At 43.1% G+C, this 12,471-nt stretch overlaps 1 protein-coding gene across 1 annotated transcript in view; it reads left to right on the top strand.

Moving 5' to 3' along the window:
• ARMC2 (armadillo repeat containing 2) overlaps positions 1 to 12,471 on the top strand; it is a 161,130-nt gene that overhangs the window by 126,767 nt on the left and 21,892 nt on the right. Inside the window, 1 exon segment of the mRNA XM_040350207.1 lies at positions 12,012 to 12,330. Coding sequence (XP_040206141.1) covers positions 12,012 to 12,330 — 319 coding nt within the window.

The following is a 12,471-nucleotide window of genomic DNA, read 5'->3' on the forward strand; positions in this document are numbered from 1 at the left end:
ACGGCCGTCGTAGCTCGTCACGGACAGTACGAGCGGACTCCTCGGGCTAGCGGGCACATTTTGGTGCCATCGGCGGACGAAAAGGAGGAGGATTTGGGCAGTTATGAGAGGTGAGGAGCCGTGAGGTAAATCCAAGATGGCCGCCACGCAGCAGTCTAAAGCCCTCACACACAGCCTGACTGAAAGAGGGACACACAGGCCGGTGCAGCCCTTCCTCTCCCCCCAGCAGTTTTCCCCAGAGGCAGTGGGAAGTTCCCCTCAGAAGAGCTCTTTATCCCAGGAAGCCTTCAACCTGTTAAAAATGCCAGAGGGGGCTGAATCACCTCCCTTACTAATGGGGGCTAATATACTACTAACACAAAATTCCCTCAGCCATGACACGCAGCTACAGGGCTCTGCAGTATCAATGGATGACCTATTCCTCAAATTCTCTATGCTTCTGGAGAGAGGACTGTCTCAAACTGCTGCTAAAATAACAGGGGACCTAAAGGCAGACTTCCATTCCCTAGGCTCCAGAATTGAAGCTATTGAAAGCAAAATGGAGGAGACAGTGGCTGCAACTTCACAGAACTTCAGCCAAATACAAACACTACAAGACCAATTGGACATTGCAATGTCTCGTATAGATGACCTCGAGAACAGATCGAGAAGATCGAATATAAGAATCCGCGGGCTCCCTGAGACCATTCTAAATGTGCCAGAGGCAGTGCAGGACCTTATTAAATATCTCATCCCTTCTGTTGCTCCCCATCATTTGGAGCTGGATAGAGCTCATAGAGCCCTGGGACCTCCCAGGAAAGACGGTTTCCCTAGGGATATCATTGCCAAACCCCATCATTATTTCATAAAGGAGGAGGTCATGAGGCAAGCAAGATCTAATCAGAACATAATGTGCCAGGGACATCAGGTACAACTTTTCACCGACCTTTCTCCATCCACCATCCAGAGACGTCGATCCTTGAAACCTCTACTCCTAGCTCTAACCCAGAAAGTGATCAAATATAAATGGGCCTTCCCATTCGCAGTCAAGTTTGAATTTAAAGGCAAGCCCTACGCTTTTTCCAATCTGTCAGAAGGAGAGGCCTTACTCCTACGCCTGAAGATCATTGCACAAGAAGCAGATATGGACACTTCCAACACTGGACAGGGTTCTAATAGACGAGCCATTCCTACTAGCCCTCCATCTCCATTATGGGTGAAGAACAAAAATAAGAAGGCTAAGGATGATGGAGAAACCTGAAGTAGTGCCTCACCTTCTTGAATAGCAGGTCTTTGTTCAACGTCAAGCTGAGCCTTGGCTGAGCTGAATATTCTGACTTGACTTATCTAACTCTATTTCCTCCATTGTGTGGTGTTTTTCTCTTCCCATTTTTTTTTTTTTTTTTTTTTATTTTATCCTAGTCTCTACTGTAATGTAGATTCCGGATTTAAGTGTGAAATATATACTCCCAGATATGCTAGAATTGTTATCTATATCATATGTATCCCCCCTGATTACTAAGTACCGGCCTTTTAACTAAAGCTAAACCCTTTGGGTTTTAGGGAGGTTGCATATTTTTTTTTTTTTTTTAGTTTACTACCGGAATATTACGGGGTTTCTTATTTTTTTCTCCCGCAGTTGGTAAGACTCTTTCGTATTGTTATGGGGGTGAAACGAAGTTTTGTTGCTGGGTTTCCCCAGTGGCCGGGGCGGGTTCCCCCCGTTCCCCTTTTTGGGGGGGGGGTCCGCGGCGGCGGTCGGGGATTTTTCGCTCTTACACCCCTGTGCAGGATTTATTGTGTGTCGTGCACCAATTCAATTAATCTTCTGTGATCATATTTTTCTCATGGGCGCCCGGTCTGGGCCTGGCTCCTATGCGCCTCCTTCCAGCCTTCGGACGCCTTATGGTCTCCGAGGGATGGACGGCTTTCCCTGGTTTAGGGAGAGCTATTTACGAATTCATTGTCATGAGTGACTGGGGCTTCTCCTCCCTAGCGCTCCTTTTCCTTATTTCAGGAGACCTTTCTGGTTCTGTTCTTTTCTGTCTACCCCACCCTCTTCCCTTGATCCCTATGTATCTTTTTGCTTGTCTAACATGTATCATGCTTTCTGGTCCCTCAGTTATCCGACTAAACTCAGGGGGTTCAGACCTCATGACGGTACCTGCGATTGGGGCCAGTTCCTTCCCGGACCCGACACTGCAGCAGGTGAGTGTGGGGTGCTCGTGCTGGGAAGCCACCTCTGAACTCCATGGCTAACTCCTTGGATTCTAAGCTCCGCATCGCATCCCACAATGTCCAAGGTTTAAACTCCCCGATTAAACGAAGGAAGGTATTGGATCACTATAAAGCTCTCCATTTTGATGTCATTTTGTTACAGGAGACTCACTTTCCTATCCGATACAGCCCTACTTTTCTTCATCAGCATTTTCCCCAATTTTATTTAGCCAGTGCAGAAAACAAAACAAAAGGGGTTGCTATTCTATTCTCCAAAAAATGTGCATTCGTTAAGATTTCCGACATCTCTGACCCGGATGGGAGGTTTTTATTAATAAAAGGCACAATAGGGGATCAATTATTTTCATTTGTGTCCTATTACGCACCTAACAGGGGGCAAGCAAAATTTTTTAAAATAATGTTAGAAGCCCTATCCCCTAATTTAGAAGGCACTATTGTATTTGGCGGGGATTCCAACATGGCCTTGGACCAAGGATTGGACAAAACTAAACCTCCTGGGTCCAGACTGATACGCCCAACGAGAGAAAGTCTTAAAATAGCCAGGCTTCTGCATGGCTTTGGCCTAGCGGACGCCTGGAGAGAACTCAACCCCTCTAAGAGAGACTACACCCACTTCTCCCACCCACAACTTACCTATGCTCACATTGACCACATTCTTACACCTTCCACCATTTTGCCGGCAGTCTTGTCTGCATCCATACGGGACTCCGCTCTATCAGACCACTCCATAGTTTTTATCTCACTTAAGCTAGGCATCAGGGAAGGATCGCGTACGTTGTGGAGATTGAATGAGTCGCTACTTTCTGAGCCGGCCAGAGTCAAGGAGATAGGTGCAGCCCTATTGGATTACTTTAAGCTCAACGACACTGGGGAAGTCTCCGAAGAAACACTCTGGGCGGCCCACAAAGCCTTTATCAGGGGTAAGCTTATCCAGATCTCATCGCGTGTTAAAAAGGAAAGGTTAGCAGACATAGATAAATTAGAAAAGGAATATACTTCTCTTAAGGAACTGCATAAAAAGAATCCGACTGGGGTCCCGACTACCCTGCTTGATAATGCCAGACTGGCGCTGAACCTAGCCCTGACGACCCGTGCAGAAAAAGCACTTAGATGGGGCGCACACAAATTCTTTACCAAAGCCGATAGAATCGGCACCATGCTAGCATCTAAACTTTCCCCCAAAACCAAACTGATATCCATGCCTAAAATCAAAATAGGGGGGGATCCTCCCACGACCAATCCCTCCAAGACTCTAGAGGCTTTTCACAGCTTCTATTCAAGCCTCTATGACTCTCATACACCGCCCTCGACGGACCTACATTCACAATTTTTTGATGGTCTCCCCATCCCTTCTCTCTCGAGGGCTCACAGGGACATAATGGATTCCCCTATTACAGACGATGAGGTAAGGGAGGTGATCAAGGGTCTCCGCAAGGGGTCAGCTCCAGGACCGGACGGTCTCTCCATTCCTTATTATAAATCCTTTGTGGATATACTCACACCGCATATGGTCAAATTCTTTAACTCCAAAACCATGGGCAACCCTTTTGATCCCCAGATTAACACGGCTTTCATCACAGTTATACCCAAACCTGACAAAAACCCAGAAGATGTCCAAAATTACCGTCCAATTTCCCTTATCAACAACGACCTTAAGGTCCTAACTAAAATACTAGCCAACAGACTGGCGGGGTTTATTGGACAATATGTACACAGGAACCAAGTAGGGTTTATACCGGGCAGACAAGGCCCAGACCAAATTAGACGTGCAATAGATTTAATATCGATCCTACAAACCAATTGGACGGGAGGGACCCCCCAGAAGGGCTTTTTATTGTCATTGGACCTCCAGAAGGCCTTTGATTCTGTTTCCTGGCCCTACATTTTCAGCGTTCTTGAACGCTGGGGATTTGGGACCGGGTTTCTGGGTATTATCAGAGCCCTGTATGCACACCCTAGGGCGCTGGTTCGGATTAATGGTCATTACTCCAAACCAATAGAAATTAAGAGAGGCACTAGACAGGGCTGCCCTCTGTCGCCATTATTGTTTGCTATTGCAATAGAATCTCTTGCTATTGCCATACGACAGAATCCCAATATATTAGGAGTCAAATGTGGGGAACAGACCCATAAATGTGCCCTCTTTGCGGATGACATACTATTGTTCTTGACCTCTCCCATCTCCTCCCTCCCCAACCTATGTCGTACCCTGGACGACTTTTCTAAAATTTCGGGTCTCTCGGTCAACTACTCCAAATCGCAAGCACTAAATATATCCCTAAGTCCCCAAGAAGTTCAGGGCCTCCAACAGTCCTTCAAATTCACCTGGAGTGAGTCAAATATCAAATACCTTGGCGTCACCTTAGCAGCCAAGACCGAGGCTCTCTATAACCTTAATTATCCCCCCATATACAAAAAATTAGAAACTGACCTGCTTACTTGGTCTAAATTTAACCTATCCTGGATAGGTAGGATCAACTCGATCAAAATGACCCTGTTCCCTAAACTCCTATATTTCTTTCGCTCCCTCCCTATCCCAATCAGAAGGAATCACTTAAAGTCCTTTCAAAGTAAACTGCTTAAGTTCGTATGGGGCTCATCGGGGTATCGTATACCTCAGGACACACTCTTTCGACACAAACGCAAAGGAGGGCTTGGACTTCCCGATCTTCACAGTTACTACCTCTCAGCTAGATTAGCACAGCTCTCATCTATATATGACAAACACAATATACCAGATTGGGTCAGCATAGAGGAACAGGCGATTCCCACTACACCTCTGGACTGCCTTCTTTGGATCCCTAGCAAATCTCGCCCAGCTATCTTATCCCCAGTGTTGTCCCAATCCTTTGCCCTATGGGATTGCCTTAGACAAAACACCAGCCTTACCTCCCCTATCCGTCCTTTAGCCCATATTTTTAATAACCCTGATTTCCCTCCCGGATTACGACCTGAGGAATTTAGGTGGTGGATGGATAAGGGGCTGTATCGGATAGGACAGTATTTTACCTCTAGTGGTCCTATTTCCCTATCTTTCTGTATTCACACCCTGAAACTTCCTGAATCGGAGAAAGCCCGCTTTCAGCAGATTTCACAATTCCTGCATGCCATCTGGAAATCTAAGCCTTTACCCCCTAACTTTACCTCATATGAGATCTGGTGCGGTCAGGCCATGGAGCGGAGAGGTGGTATTTCGGCAATCTATGCGACCCTCACTCACCCATCAACCAAAACATCCTATATGGAGGCTTGGGAGGCTGACTTTCAATTGAACATTAGCCAAGAATCTTGGCATAAAGCATTCTTTAGATCATTTCGAGGTATCCAGGGAACGTCCTTGATTGAGGCAAGTGTTAAAGTCATTACTAGATGGTATCTCACACCCTCCAGATTAGCGGCCATGTATCCAGGTGGAGACCCAAATTGTTTCAGGGGTTGTCAGCTGAGAGGCACTATGGCTCATATATGGTGGGAGTGTCCTAGGATCCGCTCCTTCTGGCGAATCATCTTCAACATGATTTTCAAAGTGACAGGGAGCCGGATTCCTAGGACGCCAGAAGTGGCTCTCCTGAATGCCCATATCCCTCTCCTGGCCAAACCTACTCAAAAATTACTGCACTTTATTCTGCTTGGGGCCAAAATTGCCATTGCAAAATCCTGGAAACAACCCAAGCCGTTGGTTTCGGTAGCCAAGCAAAAAATTTCATGGGTCATGACCCAAGAAAAGTTATCCAGCATACTGGATGACTCTTCTGAGAGGTTTCATGAAACTTGGGGCCCTTGGGCTGACTATATTGGTGTTCCTCTGGCACCCGCTTATGTCAAAGCTTGACTGCCGTATAGATATAGGTTAGACATCTTAGCTCCCCACCCTTCCCTGCCCTCTATCCCTCTTCTTCTCTCTATTTCCTAACCTCTTTCCTTTATGTTGCTATCCCTTTGGTACAGGATCCTCTTGATTTATTACCCAAGCGATCTTTACAGGGTTACGGTCGATGGTATTGACACTTTAATATCTTGTTAGACTCATTTATTTGTGGCATGTTTTGTGGGGGGAAGTGCATGGTAGACCCTTCCTATCCCACTGCACTCCCCCCGCCCACATTAGTGAGAGTGGTGGGGGGGGGGGATGGCGAGGAACGGGGGTCGGGGACCCTTCCCTTAGCACAGCAGGTTCCCAAGTGGGGTGCTGAGGGTCTGGACTCCGAGTTGCCCTCGAATCCGAGCCAAAGTTTACTTGGATTGACCTTCTTAGGTCCTGAGGGTAGCAACTATTTCAACTTTATTTAGCCTACCGGGCAATCAATATTTCCTCTGTTCTTTCCCCCAGGAATTATTTTATTTTGTTGTATTTACTGTTTCAAGATTTCTTAGCAGTCTGCTAAGTATTGCTCCTAGGGGCCATATCTATTTTTGAAAAGTATATATGATGACTGTAATCCTAACTGAAATATTAATAAAAACTTATTGAAAGTAAAAAAAAGTCTGCCTTTACAAACACTTAAACTTACAATTATAGGGCCAGATTCACAGAAGAAATGCGCCGGAGTATCTACTGATACTCCAGCGTATTTTAAAATTTGCTGCGTCGTATCTTTAGTTTGAATCCTCAAACCAAGATACGACAGCTTCTGGCTTCGATCCGAACAAGGCGTACGGCTTTGTACGCCTTCGGGTCATAGGTGCAATACTTTGGCGCCCGCTGGGTGGAGTTCGCGTCGTTTTCCGCGTCGGGTATGCTAATTAGCTTTTTCCGGCGATCCACCAAGGTACGCACGGCCGTCGCATTCTCTTACGTCGTCGCTAGTCGGCTTTTCCCGGCGTATAGTTAAAGCTGCTATTTCTTGGCCTATATTTAGACTTGCCATGTTAAAGTATGGCCGTCGTTCCCGCATCAAAATTTTACATTTTTTTTTGCGTAAGTCGTCCGTGAATAGGAAAGGACGTAACTCACATCGACGTTCAAAAAATTACGTCGGTGCGACGTCATTTCGCGCAAAGCACGGCGGGAAATTTCAAAACGGAGCATGCGCAGTACGTTCGGCGCGGGAACGCGCCTAATTTAAATGATCCACGCCCCATTTGAATTAGGCGGGCTTGCGCCGGAGGGATTTACGCTACGCCGCCGCAACTTTACAGGCAAGTGCTTTGTGAATCAAGCACTTGCCTGTAAAACTTGCGGCGGTGTAACGTAAATGCGATGCATTACACCGCCGCAAATGTCTGTGAATCTGGCCCTTAGTGTTGGCATTAAAAAAAAACGTTAGTTCTGGTGTCAATTTTAAAACTTCCATCCTATTGGAACCATTTGCATTTGTGATTGTTTTATGTTCATAAGGAAGTTTGTGACCAGAACGTAAAAGAAATGACGAGAAAGTTGAAATAGTAGAAGTGTTTACATGAGACCTAAAATATGTAACATTATGTGTTAAATAGAAAACGATATAAATGTTTCCTATAATCCTGGAATGTTATAGGTTAAATAAGCTTAGGCAACTCGTTTTGGTTCATCCCATCTTACCGCAACATTTTCCTGGGCGCACTGACACTTGTGGTCAGGGCAGATGTTAATCATGTATATCTTCAGAGTCCAAGAATATCTGCCGTTTGTTATTGGAAGAGTGTACAAGGAAAATATTATGTACTGCATACCTTCTGCTGGCGTTTCTTTTCACTTTGTGGAAAACTGGTGCTCATCCATGCTTGTTCTGATTGCTAAAAGGGAGAAAAAAAAATGTTAGCCAGAACAAATTGGCAGTAATAGACTATTGATTTAGCATATGACTTAAACATGGTGTATTATATAACTTAAAGCATCCCCAAACTAAAAACATGAGACATGTATTGCATTTACTGAAATATTTGCTCTTTGTGATGTCATAAAATGTCAATAGAAAAAGTGTATAAAGTGTATTCAAACAAAGTGATTTGAATTCAAAATATATAAACAGCGCTATAGTGTGACTGACCCACACAGGTGAACTAGTAAATACAAAAATACAAAAATGAGTAAAAAACAAATGATTGAACCTGTGATTGAAAAAGTGATAAAACAAATTTCATAAGATAAAATGTCAATAGCCTATGTGCCAAGTTGGCCTTTTGCTGTAAAAACTCAAATGTGTCACCTATGAGAAGTAATTTTAGTTTTGGTCACCCTGTGTCTGCCCAAACAGGTTAAAAAAATTAGCTGTTAAATGTCCATCCTTGCCTAAATACCAGTCCTCCAAACCCATTCATGTCAGACTCATTTTCATATGTCTTTAAAGTGGGGGTTCACCCGTACATAACACTTTTTTCCCTTAGCTTCATTCTCATTTTGTCTAGGGGAATCGGCTAGTTGTTTTAAAATATGAGCTGTACTTACCGTTTACGAGATGCATCTTCTCCGCCGCTTCCGGGTATGGGCTGTGGGACTGGGCGTTCCTATTTTGATTGACAGTCTTCTGAGAGGCTTCCGATGGTCGCATCCATCGCGTCACGATTTTCCGAAAGAAGCCGAACGTCGGTGCGCAGGCGCAGTATAGAGCCGCACCGACGTTCGGCTTCTTTCGGCTACTAGTGACGCGATGGATGCGACCGTCGGAAGCCTCTCGGAAGACTGTCAATCAAGAAGGAACGCCCGCTCCCGAAGACCCATACCCGGAAGCGACGGAGAAGATGCATCTCGAAAACGGTAAGTACAGCTCATATTTTAAAACAACTAGCCGATTCCCCTAGACAAAATGAGCATCCATCTTAAGGGGATTGTTTGAAAAAATTGTTTTATGAGTGAACTCCCGCTTTAATATTTACCGACAATAGGAAGAAAGTAAAAAAAAATACGTAATTTCTCTTTTTAATATCTTGGCCTCTTTGTACCAATTGGTGTCATGATCAAATTGCACAGCTTTCAGAATAAAATATGTGCTTTATATCTACGGTTTAGGAAAGGAACATATTTTTTGTCTTTGAAATGTATTAAACATTAAAGCCCGATTCTAGTATCATTAAAAAACAGTAATAGTACACAAGCAGCTCTGGCTGGAAATACTCAGCTGTTCTTAGATGTGGCCACCACTCTGAGGTCCAGCTTCAGTCTTTCTCAACTTATATGTTTGTTTTGTTTTTTTGGGGGGGTTTTTTTGGATCTAGAGAAAAAGGAAAAGAAAAAAGGTCTGTCTCTCGTAAATATCTTATCACTGAATATGTTTAATGTTCACATCAGATGTAATAACAAACTAGTAACAATACACAAATTGGTGTGAGAGGGCTGTACCAGCAAGGTATGGTAAACAAGGCTAAAAGAAGGAGAATGGTGTAAATTTCAAGTTCTTCATTCAGCCCTTTCAGTGCCAAAGTGTTAAGTGTGAAGATCCAGAATGATTTACATAGATGATGTTTTTGGAACCTTTATACAAACGGGATACCACTTGGAATTTGTTCGATAACCATAGGAAACCATGTTAAATGGACTGTGGTGCAAATCGCCAAAATGCAAAAAGCACAAAAAATGCATAGGTGTGAATCCAGCCTTACAGGGCTTATTTTTACACTGTGTGTTGGAAAATTTTGCCAGGGGATGGTACTGTTATATGGTCTTCTTAAGTTTACTGGGGGGCTATGATGTTTTTATACTGGGAGCTTTTTTGTATACAAAACAAGATCTTACCGATATCACTGATTTGAGTTTGGGATCTTTAGTTAGGATGGTCCACTATTTCAATATTATCATTTCCACCTGCCGGTACTTATAGCGAAAATTGGTGATGAACTTCAGATCATTTTGGAAGGGTTGAACTATTTTTAATCTCCATTGGAAGCTGGGCCAGCTAGACCTACAGATTGAGTCCTCATCATAATCTTTTTCTAAAAATTAGGTTTTAAGTATGGCTCCTTGAATGGTGTCGTTTGTATCAAAAGTACAGTTTCTCCTCAACCCAGTGTTTTTTGCCCCTTTCGGAATGTTTTAAATCCATTTTGGATGGTGGCAGCTGTGATCTTGAAGTGTGGTCTGGATATAAATTGGTGGTTTTGATGACTTAACTCAAGATCCAGAAATGTCAAGGTATCCCAATCATAAACATGACTGAAGTTTAAACCCATTTGGTTGTCGTTGCAGTGCTGGGAAAAGGCCTCAACCTCCTTCAGGGAACCATCTCAGATAATAACAATCATCTATGTATCTTCCAAAATAAACCAAGTGTATGGCAAAGGGATTTTTCCTCCAAATACAGTATTCCTCCCAACAACCACTGTAATGGGATGACATTGACAAAGGGGCGGTGCCCTGAAACGCTAATGCCAACCCACTACAATCCCCCACACAGTGTGCTTGAGGACATACCATGGATGTAGTTTGAGGTTTGGTCCCATTAATGTCTGACAACATCCTTGCCCGGCAAGTCCTGAATTGTTCTTTGCTGTCTCAAGCCCCCTGGTATCATCGTGCCAGTGAATGCGGTCCACCGCTGTTGCGGCTCGGGTTTCACCTCGGAAGGCAGACACCACCTCACACATGCTGACAGGCGGCTTGCATTTCTTGTCACGGTCCACCTCCCCACTATCCAGCTCTTTGCTATTTACAGTTCGTGCTGCTGCTCTCTGTGTAGATTGTCCTCACCTCTCCACCTCTGTTCTAAGACCTCGGTGTAAGCTGAGCAATTGCTACTTTTAATAAACATTGTTTATTTATGACCCATCAACTTGGTTACTCGTTTGCAAAAGGAGCAGATGCCACTTAAATATTACAGAGACTGTTGATAAATACATCTGCAAGTATGTGCTTTGATCGCTATTCACCTATATTTTAGAATTGTAGCCTGTTCATTATTTTTAGTTAACAGACAAGTCTGTTTTCAGTGTGATGAGAATGAATTCCAAGCTTCGCTTAAATATGCTTCCATTGTTCATATTTAAGATTCAGTTTGTGAGTTGTATACGGTAATCAATTTGTCATTGCATAATAGTCTTTATTTTTTAATATAATTATATCTTTTTTTTTTTTTTGTCAAATAACTTTTTTATTCAAGTAGTTTTAAAAATACAATGAATACTGTCAACAGACATACATACTGCAATAAATGAGCAATACACAAATGGTTCCATTAAATAACTGTTTGGGGAAGTTCAGACATTTGAAAATGAAAACATTTGAAAATGCAAGAAGTACTAAGTATTAGAAGGCCACTTCAGAACCTGGGGGGGGGGGGGGGGGCATAATTAAACAAAAAAAAAAGGAACAAGAGAAAGTAACAATGTAAATGACAGGAGAGGGAAACTATTTGGAAGACACATACATGGTCCACCCAAGATAACAGAGATTTGAAGAATGATGGGAGTTAAAAGGATTCCAGAGGCATTTGGAGACTGACGGAGATCAGATAAGCTGGATAGGTTATTGTGTAATAAGGGCTCAAAAGTCCGCCGTATCACTAAAGGCCCACCAACAGGTTCACCTCATAAAGATTTTTTTTTTCAGGTTCTACACTATATTCTGCCACCAGCATCTCCATCACGTGATGTTGTTGAGAATATGGACCCACTCCAGGAGAGGGGGGGGCAGTGTCTTAGGATGCCATTTTTATTTTGGAAATTAACCCAGGAATTATTGCCAGAAATGTGATTTCATGAGAGGCCTCAATGTCGGATGCACATTGAAATGCATGAAATATGAACTTTCTTGGTGATATCAGGTGTCAACGGGCACATGGGATTTAAATCAACTTGGGTGCTAAACAACAAGGAACCCTATCTTGTAGCTCTTTTCCTCAAAAGTAATATCCATATTTAAAATGTATTTCCATTCTTTTTAGGACCTTGTTGTTCGGATAGCATTCACGCTTAGTAACTTAACTGCCAAGACAAGTACAGCACGTGAGGATTTCTATAAAGTAAAAGGAAGCATTACAACACTTATACGTTTATTACATTTTTACTGTGAACTTGATGTAAAGATGCAACCAACAAAATCTATTCAACAAGAGAACCCTAAAAAACAGAAAAAACCTTCTGAAGTTGAGGATATGTTGATAAAATTAGTAAACCTGTTGGCCAACCTGTCTGTTCATCCAAACGTTGGCAAATATTTGGCTGCTGATCAAGACTGTATTTCTCATTTAATTCAGGTTCTAGGTGAGTCCTGTGAAAATTCTCAGTAAATGTTAATATTTTTACTTTTGTTTAATACATTTTTTCCTCCTTTATATTTCCATCACTTGTAAACCTGTTCCTTTTTATACCTCTTTTGCTTCATAGAAGAAAGAGCTCTTGACA

The sequence above is a fragment of the Rana temporaria genome, chromosome 4 (assembly GCF_905171775.1).
Source record: "Rana temporaria chromosome 4, aRanTem1.1, whole genome shotgun sequence".
NCBI lineage: Eukaryota > Metazoa > Chordata > Amphibia > Anura > Ranidae > Rana > Rana temporaria.